This window comes from Eschrichtius robustus, chromosome 15 (genome assembly GCF_028021215.1).
Source record: "Eschrichtius robustus isolate mEscRob2 chromosome 15, mEscRob2.pri, whole genome shotgun sequence".
In the NCBI taxonomy this organism is placed as follows: Eukaryota; Metazoa; Chordata; class Mammalia; order Artiodactyla; family Eschrichtiidae; genus Eschrichtius; species Eschrichtius robustus.
In genome coordinates this window covers 24,583,855-24,600,991 of record NC_090838.1, presented here as the reverse complement: position 1 = coordinate 24,600,991, position 17,137 = coordinate 24,583,855, and the positions used below count along the sequence as shown (strand labels likewise).

The 17,137-nt window shown below is 38.1% G+C and overlaps 1 protein-coding gene across 14 annotated transcripts in view; it reads right to left on the bottom strand.

Moving 5' to 3' along the window:
- The window catches only part of LCLAT1 (lysocardiolipin acyltransferase 1), a 191,412-nt gene that overhangs the window by 63,209 nt on the left and 111,066 nt on the right, over positions 1 to 17,137 (bottom strand). The window contains exons 6-7 of one of the 14 annotated variants that reach the window (XM_068564824.1): positions 4,910 to 4,972; positions 331 to 981 (exon numbers count right to left, since the gene is read on the bottom strand). The exons of 10 other annotated variants lie outside the window; for them this stretch is intronic. In XM_068564824.1, the coding sequence (XP_068420925.1) occupies positions 890 to 981; positions 4,910 to 4,972 (155 nt within the window). In that variant the 3' untranslated portion in view covers positions 331 to 889. Of the gene's footprint in view, positions 1 to 330; positions 982 to 4,909; positions 4,973 to 6,654; positions 6,927 to 12,345; positions 12,450 to 17,137 lie in introns of those variants that run through there. 3 more of the 14 variants (XM_068564816.1, XM_068564825.1, XM_068564826.1) reach the window with 3 other exon arrangements.

The window sequence follows — 17,137 nt, the reverse complement described above, 5'->3', positions numbered from 1 at the left end:
TTTGTCTTTCTTTGTCTAACTTATTTCACTAAGCATAATATCCTCCAGACCCACCCATGTTGTTGTAAATGGCAAAATTTCTTTCTTTTTAAATCGAAGTATAGTTGATTTACAATGTTGTGTTAATTACCGCTGTACAGCAAAGTGATTCGGTTATACATATATATGCATTCCTTATATATTCTTTTCCGTTATGGTTTATCATAGGATATTGAATATAGTTTCCTGTGCTATACAGCAGGACCTTGTTGTTTATCCATTCTGTATATAAAAGCTTACGTCTGCTAACCCCAACCTCCCGCTCCATCCTTCCCCCAACCCCCTCCCCCTTGGCAACCACAAGTCTGTCCTCTATGTCCATGATTCTGTTTCTGTTTCATAGATAGGTTCATTTGTGTCATGTTTTAGATTCCACATGTAAGTCATATCATATGGTAGTCATCTTTCTCTTTCCGACTTCACTTCACTTAGTATGATAATCTCTAGTTGCATCCATGTTGCTGCAAATGGCATTATTTCGTTCTTCTTATGGCTGAGTAGTATTCCATGGTGTATATGTACCACATCCTCTTTATCCATTCATCTGTCGATAGACATTCAGGTTGTTTCCATGTCTTGGCTACTGTGAATAGTACTGCTATGAACATAGGGGTGCACATATCTTTTTGAATTATAGATATACAAATAGCAAAGTTTCATTCTTTTTTATGGCTGAGTAGTATTCCAGTGTGTGTGTGTGTGTGTGTGTGCGCGTGCGCGCGCGCCACATCTTTATCCATTCATCTGCTGATGGATACTTAGGTTGCTTCCATATCTGGCTAAAACTGAGTTGTCTTAATACAAGTACAGTTAAATGGCTACAGAAAGTTAGGGAAGGGAGAGACTATTTCTAGCTGATAGAATCAGGAAGCTTCATGGATGAGATGGCCACAACTAGTAGTGATCCTTCTTCTCTCATCTTCTTGCCCATTTCAAATATCTCTATGTAATAATTTCAGCAGGGAAAAAAACAAAACAAAAACAAAGTTAAAATCCTGAGTGATTATCCAAAGAAAACACCAGGTATGATATGTACACCAATACCTAGGAGCCTGAAAAATCCAATGAGTGGAAATTTAACATTATAGGCAGAAACTGGCACAGAAATGATGGCAGTTTTTGGCAAGATTTCCTTTCCTCTTTCCTCTGCATTATATTCACTTCACTTGATAATACACTGGCCTACTCTGGACAATGTCCCCAGACAGACCTAGAATTTGAGGGTTTTATCTGTTCTGACCACTCTTCCCCAAGGTGAGAGTGTGACATTTTAGCAGTATCTTGCGAGATACTGTGCTGGGGTTGAGGTGGGAAAACCTGGATATAAATGGATGGACCAGTGTCACTGAAATAAGGAAAAAATTCAAGTATGTACTCTCTGGGCCTTGGGTAGGGGCAATGGCAATCAGGTAGGGAATGCTGCTATTGCTGTGGTGATGCAGAAGACTACTTTTTACTGCACTTCAATGAAACAATGAAGCCTATGATCTTGGAGTTTATAAAAATGGAATTTGAATTGTGATTGCTATTTGTACCTCTATATCCATATGGCAAAGGAGGCAATTAGAAGCATCTGAGAAACTTCTGGTTTAGCTCCTCAAATGAATAATACCACAAAGCGGGTACTTTGTGATACCCGCCCACAAAGGAGCTAATTAAAGTACAAAATAAAATGAACTGGTTCATAGAGAGGTCCATCCACCACTCTTATATAATTTGGTGGATTTACTTCATTCATTAATTTATTCATTCACTTTTACTGAACAACACAGGAGCACTGCCCTAGGCAGAGAGAGAAAGAGAAACAGAGACACTGACAAACTCATGATTCTTGCCCCAAAGGAACCTACAACCTAGGAAAGAAGATAAAATATATTTGCAAATTACACAATTCTTAAGAGTGGTTCAGCTGTTGTAGAAGACTGGAGGGGGATAGACAGCACTGCCAGCTGAAGAGATCCAGAAATGATCTACCTGAGCTGGGCATAAAAGAACAGGTAGGTTTGAAGAAAGGCAGAAGAGATAAGACGGTTGCAGAAGGTGAAGAGAAGGAGTGAGGTCAGTGCAGGGCAAAGTGAGTCTCCACTTTGGATGGAGCTTAAAGCTACAGTGGGAAGTTAGATTGGGCCTGTAGCACGAGGTCGGAGAGCTCAGTAATGCTTCTTATTGTTTTTATCAGCTTCCTTTTCTCATTTTCCACAGCAACTATTCCAAACTCTCATTATTCACCTCTCTCCCCTCCCCTCCCTACCATAATCATCACATTACCACCTAACCTCTGACCTGACAGAAGAGCCTTTCATCAGAGCACCCCTCACTTTCTCACCCTTTACTCCCCAAACCAAAATATATATTCAAGCTCAGCCTTGCTTCCTGCCTCAGAAAATGAGGAATCCCCATAAGTTTGTTTCTGTTCCTAACCCCTCCTGATTTCTCAGAAAATTTGCTCCATCGTTAATCCATTTCTCTTCCAGCTTTTCCTCCATTAAGTTTTCTCAGCCTTTAAAAACACTCAACTCCCCTAGTATCCTTGATGTGGCTTCCCCTTCTGTTGACTGCTCCAGCTCTCTCTTCTCCTTTATCAGCAAATTCCCTGTAGGAAGTATCTACACTTGCTGTCTCCACTCACTCACATCAATCTGCACTCCACTCACATCTGGTTTCTGGCACCCCCATTCCTGTGAAACTACTCTCTCTAAGGTCAACAAATACATCCTAGTGCTGTACCCAGAGGATTCTTCTCAGGCTTTATATCCAAAGATTCTATCGGCACCTAGAATTTCAGATAAGTTGCTAATGTTTTAGAAAATGAATCCATCAAAGTCCACGAGTATTGAACCTTGCAAATTGGCCAACTACTGCTGAAAAAGATCGATTTAGATGAAATCAATATTTGCCAATACATATCAAGGGACTCCCTATCTGGGTTTTGAACTTTAAAAACACGGTTTAAGGCATAGCTATTAAAGTTTGGGGTAGGTTATTACGGGATGGGGCTTAGATTTTATGGCTAACTCTGTAGATCACTAGGGGTGACAGGCACTAAGTAAATAGTCCCCCACACAAAAAAACTGCAGTATAAAATTATGGCCATTTACAGCCATATACAGAAAAGGCAAGATTTTTTTAAGTCAAAACCATTTGTAAAAACACAAATAAGATATTTCTCCAGTGATTCTTTCTTAGGAAACAGCTTTGTAATTAGGATGAATCATACTTTTTTCCTACTATATGCCATCATACAGTCTGCAAATACCTCACTCATGGATCAAAAGAGATGTAAAAAAAAACATGAGATGCAATTACTTTTACTGAGTCTTCCTTTAAATTGAACATAATTAATACAGAAATCTCAAAATAAAAGACTGTTTTGGGATGACTATGGTGATGGAAAGCCAACAGATCTTATTTTATCTGAGAATAAGTAGTAAACTGCTTAGGAAGATAATCACCTCTCTTAGAATACTAAGAAGGGAACAATTTACTCACCAGTCCCAGAATAGTTATAGTCCTAAATACTACCTGCACAACTCCCACCATTTCTGCCTCCTTTTATTTTTCACTTTGTTAGAAGTGAGACTTCAAAACAACCAAGACTACCTCTCTAACTTTAGCTCTTACCACTTAAAAGGGTGAACTTTGGGCTCCAGTCAGGCCAGTCTCCAGCACTGGATCTCCAACCCTGACTGTACTCTCCCAGTATCTTTACCAGATCAAATCCTGTTGTTCCTCAGGATCTAATTCAAGCCCTGGTTCCCTAAACTCTCCCCTTGCTCTGCCACTTCACTTCCACCCTTCTCTTCTGCCGGGTATACGGTCTCCATGGTACTTGATCACACACTAACTTTCCAAATGTGAACACAGGAAGATGTTCATCACAAGTTTTTATTCTCATGCTGTCACCAGCATGCCTTGATCATATAGTATTAACTATAAAAACAGGCTTTACCTAAGATTCAGATTATTTGCATTTACAAAAAAAAGATATTTTCTTTAGAATATCTAAATATAAACACCTTTCATCATAATTTTAATGACAATGCATACAGGACAAACTTTTTATAACATGCTTCCCATTGCCCAAATTCTGTTCATCTGTCGAGTCAAAACAAAAGTCAGTATTTCCCATTAAATCCTTCCTAATGTCAGTTCTTACCAATATCCATCCCTAAAGTATTAAACTATAAGCCTTCTTTATGACTGATTTAGTAACATAAGAGGCAGCTACAGTCTACTTGAATTATTAAGGAAACTAATATTGGAACCAACATATTAATGATATTTTTACTGATCAGAAAGGTTATTAATAATTTCTTTAACAAAGATTAATTCATAAACTATTTGGAAACTTTGTTTGGATTACTATTATGAACGTATTGTGGTTGTTAAAATTCTGTTCTGGATGAAAGCAAGTAAGTCCCCTGACCCAGAAAAGAATGTTCAAAGTAATTTCCATGTACTCACACCAACAGTGCGAAGTTCCTCTCCTGACTGGAAGCATATCAGGGCCAAGTGGCAGGTCTTTTATAATAACAACTAAGAGCAGTCTGCAACAGGACTAGGAATAGTTTGTCATCCAGCTTTGAGGAGTGCTAGTTAACCGAACTCAGTCAGATCTCCCACCCAAGAGCAGTGATAACTGTGCCCAGAAAAGACATTGACTAATACTTCCTTTTCTGCTATAAACTAGCTCATCAGCATTGTAAATCACCAAGAGCTTAATGCAGTGAGTAAAATCTAGGAAGACTCCTTATGCCTTGACTTCTAAGAAGGTCACTGCTAAGGTTTATGTTTGACTGAAGCAGTTTTTCTTCGCTCGGATAATAATACGCCTTCCCCTCAAGCCCTATGCACACACATACTTTAATACCTGGCTTTGACACCGTGAGCCATGTTTTTCTTATTTTATCTTCTGCTAAAGGCCATTTCAAATCTATGAGGAAATGGGAAAGATGTAAATCATAAATAAACTATGAATGCAGGATTTTAGAACTTTTGTACAGCAGTCTCAAAAGTTTTGTCAAAATTTCCACATGGAACCCCAAACTATTTTCAGACTACATTTATACAATGCAAGATTAAGCCAAAGAATGCAGAGTTTGGGGAGGTAATATCTATCAAAGCAAACAGTTGTTAACCTACAGATAAGACAACTCTCAACACAAATTTCTCATATTTAACATCTAAAAATTGTGTAGCACCCTCACGGTATCAAAGGCTTGTTGTTTAAGTCTACAAATAACCACGCACTGTAGATTCTTTTGAAGTGCGTTCTATATAATAAATAACAAGGGATTACAGACAGCTGTTTACTTAACTCAAGTATTTGTGAGGAGTATCTTAGTCACCACAAACAGGCATGTAACGTGAGCAACAGAGAACAACAAAGACGAGAAGAGCTCAAACAGGACACTTGCTGTTCAAAGATTTATGATGGCAGCTTTTGTTCATGTAAAATATTAGAATGAAGACAATCCAACACATTGTAGATTCCTGTTTCTTACATTCAAATGAGACTATGCCTGGAAAAGGCACTTGATAAAACAGAGATTAAGAAATAAATGTACGTTAGTGGTTATATTTAATTTCTCTTTCAATTATTATTCCTTATGAAAAAGATGACTAAGTCACAATGAAAATTATTTGTATTAAGTTACTAATTATCACAAAATAAACACACTAAAATAGGCATGCTGTATGTACATGCATGCTCTGACCAGTCAGTATTCTTACAAGAAGGAGGATACCTGGAATTTGCTCCACGTGGTCAAATGCAGTACTTAGGTGCAGAGAGAATGAAAGCTATTGAGAACACGTGTGCTTTCCTCGCCTACATAACTTTGTTATGAGAAAGCAGGTGAATTAGAAAGTTACTAACACACTTTCAGCATCTTACATTTCATGTAGCATAAAAAGGCCAACTTAGGATAACTGCACCAGGACTTGTTCTCCTCAGTCCAGATTCTATGACAAAGTATATTCGGGCGCTCTTAGCCATCAAATGATAAATACAGGGATGCCTATATTATAAAATATATAATAGTAAATGTAAATATAATTATTTTATATAAAATATAATTATGCAAAATAAAACGGAAGAAAATTCTTTCATTTGGAAAGCTATTCAGATAATTTTCAACATTAATAAGCAAATAACTTCTGTATTTAGTTTCATGTTCCTGTGGCACTGATTTCTGATAAGAATCTATTTTTAAAAAGTGAGGGCACATGAACTTGGTTTGCATGTGCACATGCATAAGCACACACTTACACACACCAGCAAGGTCAGTATTGTTTTAACAATACCTTTGCAATACTCAAAACAAACATCAATCTACTTAAAAACAAAAAAACAAAACGAGAAAAGGTCCTAGCAACTGGAAAAAATACAGAAAAAATATTTTGAATACGAAAAACTATAAAGCTAAAAGAGAAAGGGCATAACCTTTAAAAATATGGAAATGGGACACATGCTCAGAAAAAAGGAGAAACAAGTTAAAGCTTTAAGGCTTTTTGGACAAGCCCAGAAAAGAAAAATGATACATCCATAGTGAAATTATATACTATATAAAACAAAAAGGCAGGCATAATTTCCTGTTCAGATGAACTTCTGGATTGAAGTGTCCACAGCAGTTAGATTCAGGCCAACATCTCAGCTTTGGTGAGAATAAACTTTGATTTTCATGTGAACAGGAAGCTGAAGTATAATATTGTTACATACGTTGTGCATATGCACTGAAACTCTTATTTTGCTTCAAAACAACATTATAAGGACGTGAAGATTTAGTGCTTAGCTGCCGCTCGGGGAGATAACACCATGATGGCAGAGCTGCCAGCATTCTCTGCTGTTGGTTCAGCTGTCTCACTAATGCCTTCAGAGGGAAAAACTGAAAGAATGAGTTTAATGTATGTAACAATATTCTTTACAGTCAGTATACAGCCTACAGAAAGTTATCACTCAAAGACAATTCCACAAATTTTACTTACAAAGCTTCTTCCACAATTCTAAATTTTAAAATAAACATATTTTGTAAGTGTCACAGTCATCAGCGTTTTTCAGTGTACTACTCTTAAGAAACTAATATAAACATTATAACAGAGTATCAATACTTAGGCATTCTGAATGAGTAAAATACAACTTGTATATAATTTTCACTCATTTGTAAAAATGGTAATCTAACCAATTGGAGAATATATATTTTGAGAATTTTTATTAATGGTGCCATAAGACATGAACTCATCACTGAGGCCTACCTTTCACACTCGTCGGCATTTATTATAGCTGGCCGGTGTTAGAGAAATAGTACATACCCCCAGAACAAGATTTTTCTCCTACTGAAGTCAAGTGGTACAGAGAGGCACAAGGCTGCAATGACTGTCTTCTCAGGACTATCTCAGAAGCTGAAACTCGTTGAGTAGAAATACCAATAAACCAGGAAACATTTAAGAACCACAATTCCATACTGATTTTTACATGATCAAATGCCAAGAGCTTGTTCATGTAAGTTGCAAATAATATGCTTCCATATGTCCCTTCTAATAGTATAGATAATCTGGGGGAAAAAAAAAAAATCAGCCTTACATGTATCCTACAGTGGATACTGAAGGTGGTAGGGGGCATTACTAATCACAAGTGCATGTGTGTGAGATGCTGAAAACAGCAGCTACAAAATTTGTACAAACCTGTACTGAGTACCTGTGATACTCATGACACTAGGACCTCAGATATAAAAATGACAAAACACAGTATCTACCCTAAAGGAGCTCAGAGTCCAAGTGAGAGAAGGACAAAAAAAAAAAAATCATTGATTATAGAAAATATGAAAAAAGTGATTGACAAACGCCTGGAGTATGACGAGAGTAAGAAGAAAGAACCCTAATAACCTGGTCAGGAGATTGTCTGAAATGTAAAAGGCATTTGAACTGTCTTGAAGGACCAACAGGAGCTACCCAGATGACTGGGAACAGTTCAGGAAAAGGAATAGCATGAGAAAAGCATGTTCAACCTGGCTAGAACAAAGAGAGGACATGGAGTTACAGCCAGAAACAAGATGAGAAAGGCCACACAGACAGGGACTGAGCTTTGGGCAGTGGTCTGTTGACCATGCTGTTAAGTACTGCAAGCAAAAACACATGAATCTCAATTGTTTTCTGCAGGCCACACTGGCCGCCCTCAGTTCAGAAGTAAAGTCACCTTCAGTTCCTGAGTAAAATCTCAGCAGGCTCAGCTTCCCTAAGAGAAGCCTATACCCATTTCCACCTACGAGTAAAGCCCTTGGACCTGTACTTAACTCGTGATACAAAATATCTGCACAACAGATGCTTTATGAAGAGTAACCAAAACCTGTACAAACCAATTCTCATCCAAAGCTCAGTGAGTAAAATACCATTTGTGGAGAATGATTTGAAGGACACGCAGTCTCTCCATACCTTTAGAGTTAAGACAATGTTTTGAGCTCTTATGAGGCTGTTTTTACTGAACTACTCTTTCTCCTCCTGCCATTAGCCCATGTGGGCAAGCACTCTGCTGCTATGTGGAACATTTAACATTAAAGATGCTGTGAGGCTGCTGGGCACGACAGTGCACAATGTCCCCTGTGAGGAACCAAAGATCTTTCTCTCAAGTCCTTCAGAAATGGTCATGCTTTTTCCGAGCATGTGGTTTGCTTTAATCTTACGGCCCTTGTCAATGATATCATTCAGTTCCCTTATATAGAAGGTGCCAGAAAGCTCAGGGCCAATTTATAGACCCATATTTTATAGGAATATAGAGCTTATAACATATGTCTTATGTATACAATAACCTTGTAACATATAACTTGTCTATTAAATTCATCCCTTTATTGTCCCTTTACCTTAATTTTTTTTTCTTATGCCGTGGTGCTGCTGTTATCGTAACATACATGATTACGTTTGCCACTTTAAATCTTTATTGGAACATAGCAGGGTATAAAATTACAGCAACCAAGCAGCTGATTGGTTCAAAAAATCTAAAGAGCATCTTTTATATGCCAGGTCTCTGCTGAAGGCTAGGATAAAAACTGTCAGTGGACCTGACTTGATGCTTATGGTCAGGAACCTGAGAGTTATGGACAAAATGGATAATTAAACAAGTGATAATACCATAGGAAAAACATTTATATAGGGCAAATATAGTAGGAAAAGCATTCACATAGGGAACACAGAAGTCTAAGATAGCTAGGAAGGCTTCCCAAATGAACTATTATCTAAGCTGCGACCTCCAGGCTGAGTAGGAGAAGTTCTGCTATAGTGGGGAAGGCTCAGAGTACAGTACACTCTGGGGAAGGAAAGCAGTTCAGTATGTCTGGGACAAATGGTGTAACTAAGGAGACGGCAGATAGGCCAGAGAGGTAAGCAAGGACCAGGTCACAGAGGGCCTGGCAAATCGTGTTAAAGAAGTAGATTTAACCTTGGAGCACTGTGAAACCCAGAAGGGTTTGCCGGGCGCTGACACAATCAGATTTGCACTGTAACATTTATTGAGTGCTTGCTATTTTCCAGGCCCTGTGCTAAGTGCTTTCTGTGCCTGACTACACTGAACCCTCAGAAGAGTCCTATAAAATCATAGAAAGTAAGCACTATTATTATTCCTATTTTACAGAAGATGAAAATGAGGTTTAATGAGGGAAAGGAATCTAACCAGCCACACTCCTGGTCCTAGTGAAGCCAGGATTCTAACCCAGGTCTTTTGACTCCAGGGCCTGAGTGCCTAATTTAGTGTGCTGTCACATTCACTTAGAAGAAGGCTTGATTGACAATGATGATAATGACTCTGTGGTGTGAGGAATATAGGAGGAAAAGCAATTTAGGGGGAATGACAAATTCAATTCTGAACATATTGAAGTGCCTGCAGAACCTCCAAGTGGCAAAAATCACATATACGGCTCTTAAGTAAGAAAGGGCTTTTGGACCAAGGGTTTAGAATTAGGAGTCATGAGCACATGGATGATCATTTGAGCCACCAACCTGAATGACATGTCCCAGGGAGAATGCGTGGAGTGAGAGAACAAAGGAGCCTGGGAGAGTCTTATGAGGAACATAGAGAGGACTGAAGAACCTGCAAAAAAGTCTTGAGAAGTGGCCAGAGAAGTAGGAGAAAAAATGACAAGCCAAAGGGAGAGCGTATTTCAAGAAGAATCAACAGTGCCAAATGTTGCTAAGAGGAAAATAAGAATGGAAAGGTATTCATTAGATTTAGAAATAAAATCTTTGTTCTTAATGGTTTAGGTGACATGGCTGTTGCTGTCCTTTTAGGAAGGTAAGAGATAAAATATATTAAAATGGCTATTAATATAAGATCTGTGCTAAGTCCTATTAGAGAAGAAAAAGATATTCAGTCCAGATGTCTGCCAGCTGGGGGAAATGAGAATGGACTCTTAGAAGAAGATCATTAAAGGAAAAATAGCATTTGGAGATTAAAGAAAAGAGCAAAGCCTTGCAGGTTTTAGCCTGGACAGATGTAACCAGAGGCAAAATTCAGAAAGCATAAGGCACAGTCAGGAACAGTCCATTAATTCAAATAGGTTGGCTCATTCTGCATTAGTGGTAAAACTTAAAAAGTAGATTGGAACCATATTATAAAGTCTTCACCAAGGAATATGGAAGTAATGCACATATTTAAATGTCTTTTCTCCCTGGAAAATGCCTAATTATTCTTTAATTCTCAGCTCATGTGCCACCTCTTCAGTGTCACTTTAAGTAAAAAAAGACTAGCCTTTCTTTATGTGCTTAAGTTACTTTCTATTCATATCTCTTATGATAATGCATTTTAATGTTTCCTAAACTTGATGATACTGAAGGGAATTGGGTATGTCTTGGTACTGGCAATATCTCAGCAAGTCAAATAACGTATGTGCCCAAGAAGCATTTTCTGAACAAATAAACATACACACAATTACATTAGAGTGGTACTTTATGAAGACTGACTGTTAGCTGTGTGCAGTATGGATTAGCAAAGAAGAAACAAGAGGCACTCCAGTGAGAAAGCCAGGAAGCGTGAAAAGGAGAGGTAATGGGATCCCATCGAATGGGGCCATTGCGGAAATATAGGAAGTTTCTCTAAGAGATGCTTCCAAGGCAATATCATAGAAATTGGTGACCAAATGAAATGGGGCAGGGCATAAGACTAACATTTTTTAAAAACTTTAAAAAATATACCCTTGACTCAGTAATTAGATTTGGAAATATATCCTACGGAAATAGAGATTTACACATACTTTGGCATTATTTATAAGAGTGGAAAACTGGAAACCATTTTAATTTTTAATAATAGAGGCCTAATTAAATAAATAGTGGCACCTCTATCTGATGAAGCACTATGCATACATTAACGTATCATAAAAAATTATGTAAGGATGGTGAAAAAATGCGCATTATAGTAAGTTGGGAAAAACATTTTTACAAAACAAAATAGAATTTGACCCAATTTTTAAAATAAAACATGGAAAAACACAAGACTCAAAAGGCACTGGATATTTGAGAAGTGCCTGACAAGACTATGGGTGCCATTTTCTTCTTTGTAATTAATTTTCCAACTTTTTTTTTTTTTAAATAAAGAAAAACTTTTTTTTTTTTTTAATAGGAAGAGAGCTAATATTGAGAAAATCAAGTCATCAGGCTATTTTGAGAGTTGTTGGCAAAAAGAAAGAAAAGATAGAACCACAATTTGAAAGGACAGATGGTTTGAGTTTTGTTTTAAGGATCAGAGAAATAAATGAAGAACTGGTAAATATAGGAACCAGGAAAAAAAAAGAGAGATGCTTACAAAAAGGAAATCCTTGATTTATTTTTCCATTTAAACAAAACACACAGTACAGCCAAAGGATACCAGGGAGAGATCTAGGTAAGAGAGAAAAACCCCTACAAAGATGGCATTTTTGTAGCATCTGGAATAGAAAAACTGCTAACTTCTTACATAGCAGGGAGAACATGGGCTTTGGCATCAAAGAGACCTGAGTTTAGATCACGGTACCTCCACTCAGCAGCTGTGTGACCCTGGGCAAGCTGTTAACTGAGCCAGTCTCCTCGGGTGTAGCACACGGCAAACCACCACCTAGCACAGTTATGAGAACTAAGTGATCTGTAAGAAAGTAGCTCGTGGGGTAGCTATGAGCCCAGGAGACACCACCAGACTTTGATTCAGCAGGTCTGAGCCTGGACGCGAGTATCTGCGTTTTTAAAAGCTCCCTGGGTAATTTTACTGCATGGGCAGCGACATGTGAACAGTTCAGTGCCTGGCACAAGGCAGGTACTTGCTAAATGTTAGATGGTTGTTTTTATGGACAGAATATAGGGCTTCTATCATTTTTCATTAAGGCTGTCATGACTTTCTTCACTGAACACAATGGTAAGATCTGTCCCAAGTGAGCTGTTTGCTTGAGTGACTTGATCTAGAAATGGAAAAAATAAAAACATGACTCTTTCGGGGTAGGAATTAAGTTCTTCAGCAATAATGGCGTCACACAACCTTCTTAAGTATTGTCTGTTACTTTACAGCCAGGTCTTCAGCTCAATCAGACTGGTTTTGCCTAGCTGGCCAAACACTGTGCCCTTTCTTGTATTCTTCCTTTCCTGTTCTCAGCCATACTTATTTTTCCTGCCTATCCAAATTACATATAGTCTCTAAGGTCCAAGGGAAATTCAGCTTCTTGAAGAAGCCTTACCTGAGTATTTCAACACTACATGATCTCTCTTTACTGAACACACCTGTGATTGTGTAATGTAATTAAGCATAATATTTTATACTGTATACCACAACACTTGGCACGCAATTATACTGTCATATTATTTTTTAGATATTTCCATGAGTACTATTCTTATCTATCCAGGAAGATGATAAACTTCTTGAAGGCAAGGTCATATTCCATGGGGTATTTGACCCCTCACTCCCAACTACTTTAACCTAATTTCAAGTTATCTCAAATGTGCACACTTGTGCCGCCTAATGGTGAAGGTAATTATTGCATGGTTACAATTCAGTAACTGGCTTACAAAGCACGTAACAGAACCAAATAATGGCTGGACCAAATCATTACTTGTTTAAAATCAAAGAAGAATAAAGCTACTACTGTTAAAAATAATACAGCAGCAGAGATGATAATGACTATAACTAAATTTTGATGCATTAAGTTAAAAATTTTAAATTGTGTGATAAATTTCTTAAAGCTGTGTAACTAAAAATCAAAACCAAAACACTTTCTCATGTAAAACCTTCTTTTCTCTAAGTCAGCAACTTCCTTCCTTTTGGGTTTGGGTTAATCTTAGTACTGAAAAGGGTTATATAATCACATATTGAAATGTCCTGTGATTAGAGGTACATATGAAATAAATCTTCCATGAGATACTGATCAGTGTAATATACATTGCTTTGGGAAGATGGTAGGACACTGTGCTTATCTTTGCAGACAAAAGAAAATATTAAACTCAACTAATACTGATTTAGTCTCTATTAGGGGCAGGGCAATCCATATCCTTAAGAAGGTTATGATCTAGTAAAAGTATAAAAGTACAAAAATGATGGAAATCAAGGTACTCAGGGAAAACTTTTTACCATTATTATTACAAGAACAACACATCTGTATAATGTCATATAATGGGTGTTATATTTCAGGTTAAGTGTGTGTTTTCTAAATGTTCTTAATCTCGGTGAAATATATTCTAAAGAGATGCTCAGAAACTACTTTCTTTGTTTTGCATTTTCTCTTATTCAGTGCTTCCTGTTAGGACTTCTTATCCTTAACTTCTTGATGTCTTGAATTTCTCATCTGCCTGAACTTGTGCCATTAATATCAGAAATAGTGAATTCAGTTACACGCATGAGTGAGCAGTGAAGATGTTACCTAATGATAATTGGGTTTTTTAAATTTTTGTTTTATATTAGAGTTTAGTTGATTTACAATGTTGTGTTAGCTTCAAGTGTAGAGCAAAGTGATTCAGTTATACATATACATATATCCATTCTTTTTCAGGTTCTTTTCCCATATAGGTTGTTACACATTATTGAGCAGAGTTCCCTGTGCTATACAGTAGGTCCTTGTTAATGATCTATTTCATATATAGTTGTGTGTATGTGTTAATCCCAACCTCCTAATTTATCCCTCCCCCACCTTTCCCCTTTGATAACCATAAGTTTGTTTTTGAAGTCTGTGAGTCTTCTTCTGTTTTGTAAATAAGTTAATTTGTATCAATTAAGTCCATCTGGTCTAATGTATCATTTAAGACCCATTTTCTTACTGATTTTCTGTCTGATCTGTCCACTGATGTAAGTGGGGTGTTAAAGTCCCCCACTATTATTGTGTTACTGTTGATTTCTCCTTTTATGGCTGTTAGTATTTGCCTTACGTACGAGGTACTCCTATGTTGGGTGTATATATACTTATAATTGTTATATCTTCTTCTCGGATTGACCCCTTGATCATTATGTAGTGTCCTTCCTTGTCTCATGTAACAGTCTTTATTTTAAAGTCTATTTTCTCTGATATGAGTATTGCTACTCCAGCTTTCATTTGATTTCCATTTGCATGGAATAACTTTTTCCATCCCCTGACTTTCAATCTGTATGTGTCCCTAGATCTAAAGTGGGTCTCTTGTGGACAGCATAGATACGGGTCTTGTTTTTGTATCCATTCAGCCAGACTATGTCTTTCAGTTGGAGGATTTAATCCATTTACATTTAAGGTAATTATCGATATGTATGTTCTTATTGCCATCTTGTTAATTTGTTCTGGATTTGTTTTCTCTTTTTTTGGGGTGGTTTTTCTTCCCTTCCTCTTTTGTTTTCTTCTTTTGTGATTTGATGACTATCTTTAGTGTTGTCTTTGGGTGCTTTTTCTTTTTTGTGTGTGTATCTATTATAGATTTTTGGTTTGCGGCTCCCATGAGGTTTTGATATAGCAGTCTATATATATACATATATATATATGTATATATATAGACACACACACACACACGTGTGTATATATATATATGCACACACGTATATGTGTGTGTGTATACACACACACACACACACACAATTATTTTAAGTTACTGGTCTCTTAATTTCAAATGCATTTCCAATATCCTGCACTTATACTCTCCTCTTCTCACAATTGCTAGTTTTGATATCATATTTGTGTGTGGATGATTTCCTACCATTACTGTATGTTTGCCTTTACCGGTGAGCTTTCTCATTTGTAATTTTGTTTGTAGTTGTGGCCTTTTCTTTTCCGGCTAGAGAGGTTCCTTTAACATTTGTTGCAAAGGAGGTCTGGTGGTACTGAATTCTCTTAGCTTTTACTTGTCTGTAAAGCTTTTGATTTCTCTGTCAAATCTGAATGACCGCCTTGCTGAGTAGCGTATTCTTGGTTGTAGGTTCTTCCCTTTCATCACTTAAAATATTGTATATCATACCACTCCCTTCTGGCCTGCAGAGTTTCTGCTAAAAAATCAGTTGATAACCTTATGGCAATTCCCTTGTATGTTATTTATTGCTTTTCTCTTGTTGCTTTTAATATTTTTTTTCTTTGTCTTTAATTTTTGTCAGTTTGATTACTATGAGTCTTGGCATGTTCCTCCTTGGGTTTATCCTGTATGGGCTCTCTGCACTTCCTGGACTTGGGTGACTGTTTCCTTTCCCAGGTTAGGGAAGTTTTCAGCTATTATCTCTTCAAATATTTTCTCAGGCCCTTTCTCTCTCTCTTCCCCTTCTGGGATCCCTATAATGTGAATGTTGATGTGTTTAATGTTGTCCCAGAGGTCTCTGAGACTGTCCTCATTTCTTTTCATTCTTTTTTCTTTATTCTGTTCCGCAGCAGTGGTTTCCACCAATCTGTCCTCCAGCTCATTCATTCTTCTGCCTCATTTATTCTGCTATTGATTCTGCCTAGTGTATTTTTCATTTCAGTTATTATATTGTTCATCTCTGTTTGTTCTTTAAAGCTTCTAGCTCTTTATTAAACATTTTTGTATCCTCTGTGTGCTGTGCCTCCATTCTTTTTTCTGAGATCTCAGATCCTCTTTACTCTCATTACACTGAATTCTTTGTCAGGTAGATTGCCTATCTCCACTTCACTTGGTTGTTCTTCTGGGGTTTTATCTTAGTCCTTCGTCTGGAACATATTTCTCTGCCGCCTCATTTTGTCTAACTTTTCTGTGTTTGTGGTCTCCGTTCCTCCGGCTGCAGGACTGTAATTCTTCTTGGTTCTGGTTTCTGCCCCTGGTGAGTGAGGTTAGTTCAGGTGCATGCTTTCCTGGTGTGTAGGTAGAGCTGGGTCTTGTCCCTCTGGAGGGCAGGGCCGTGTCAAGGGGTATGTTTACAGGTGGCTGTTGGCTCAGGACAACTTTAGGCAGCCTGTCTCCTGACGGGTGGGGCTCACCCTGTTGGTTGTTTGGCCTGTGGCATCCAATCACTGGAGCTTGCAGGCTGTTGGGTGGGGCCAGGTCTCAGTGCCAAAATGACAACCTCCAGGAGAACTCATGCTGATGAGTATTCCCTGGGGCATCCACCATCGGTGAGCCACAGACAACCCCCCGTCTCCCCAGGAGACACTCGAAGACCCACACGTAGGTCTGGCCCAGGCTCTTATGGAGTCACCGCTTTGCCCTGGTCCCTGTGCACGTGAAACCTTGTGTGTGCCCTCAAGGAGTGGAGTCTCTGTTTCCCCCAGTCCTGTGGAGCTCCTGCACTCAAGCCCCGCTGGCCTTCAAAGCCAAATGCTCTGGGGGCTCCTCCTCCTGATGCCCTACCCCAGGCTGGGGAGCCTGACATAGGGCTCCCAACTCTCACTCCTGTGGGAGAACCTCTGTGATATAATTATTTTCCAGTTTGTGGGTCACCCACCTGGCGGGTATGGGATTTCATTATATCATGAAAGCACCCCTCCTACCATCTTGTTGTGGCTTCTTCGTTGTCTTTGGGTGTAGAATATCTTTTTTGGTAGGTCTGAGTCTTTTTTATTGATGGTTGTTCAGCAGTTATGATTTTGGTGTTTTAGTGAGAGGAGGTGAGCTCAAGTCCTTCTGCTCTGCCATCTTGTCCTCATATATTTCTTCGGTAATTGGTTTTAATATGTGGTCTCCAGGCTTCCATTGGAATATT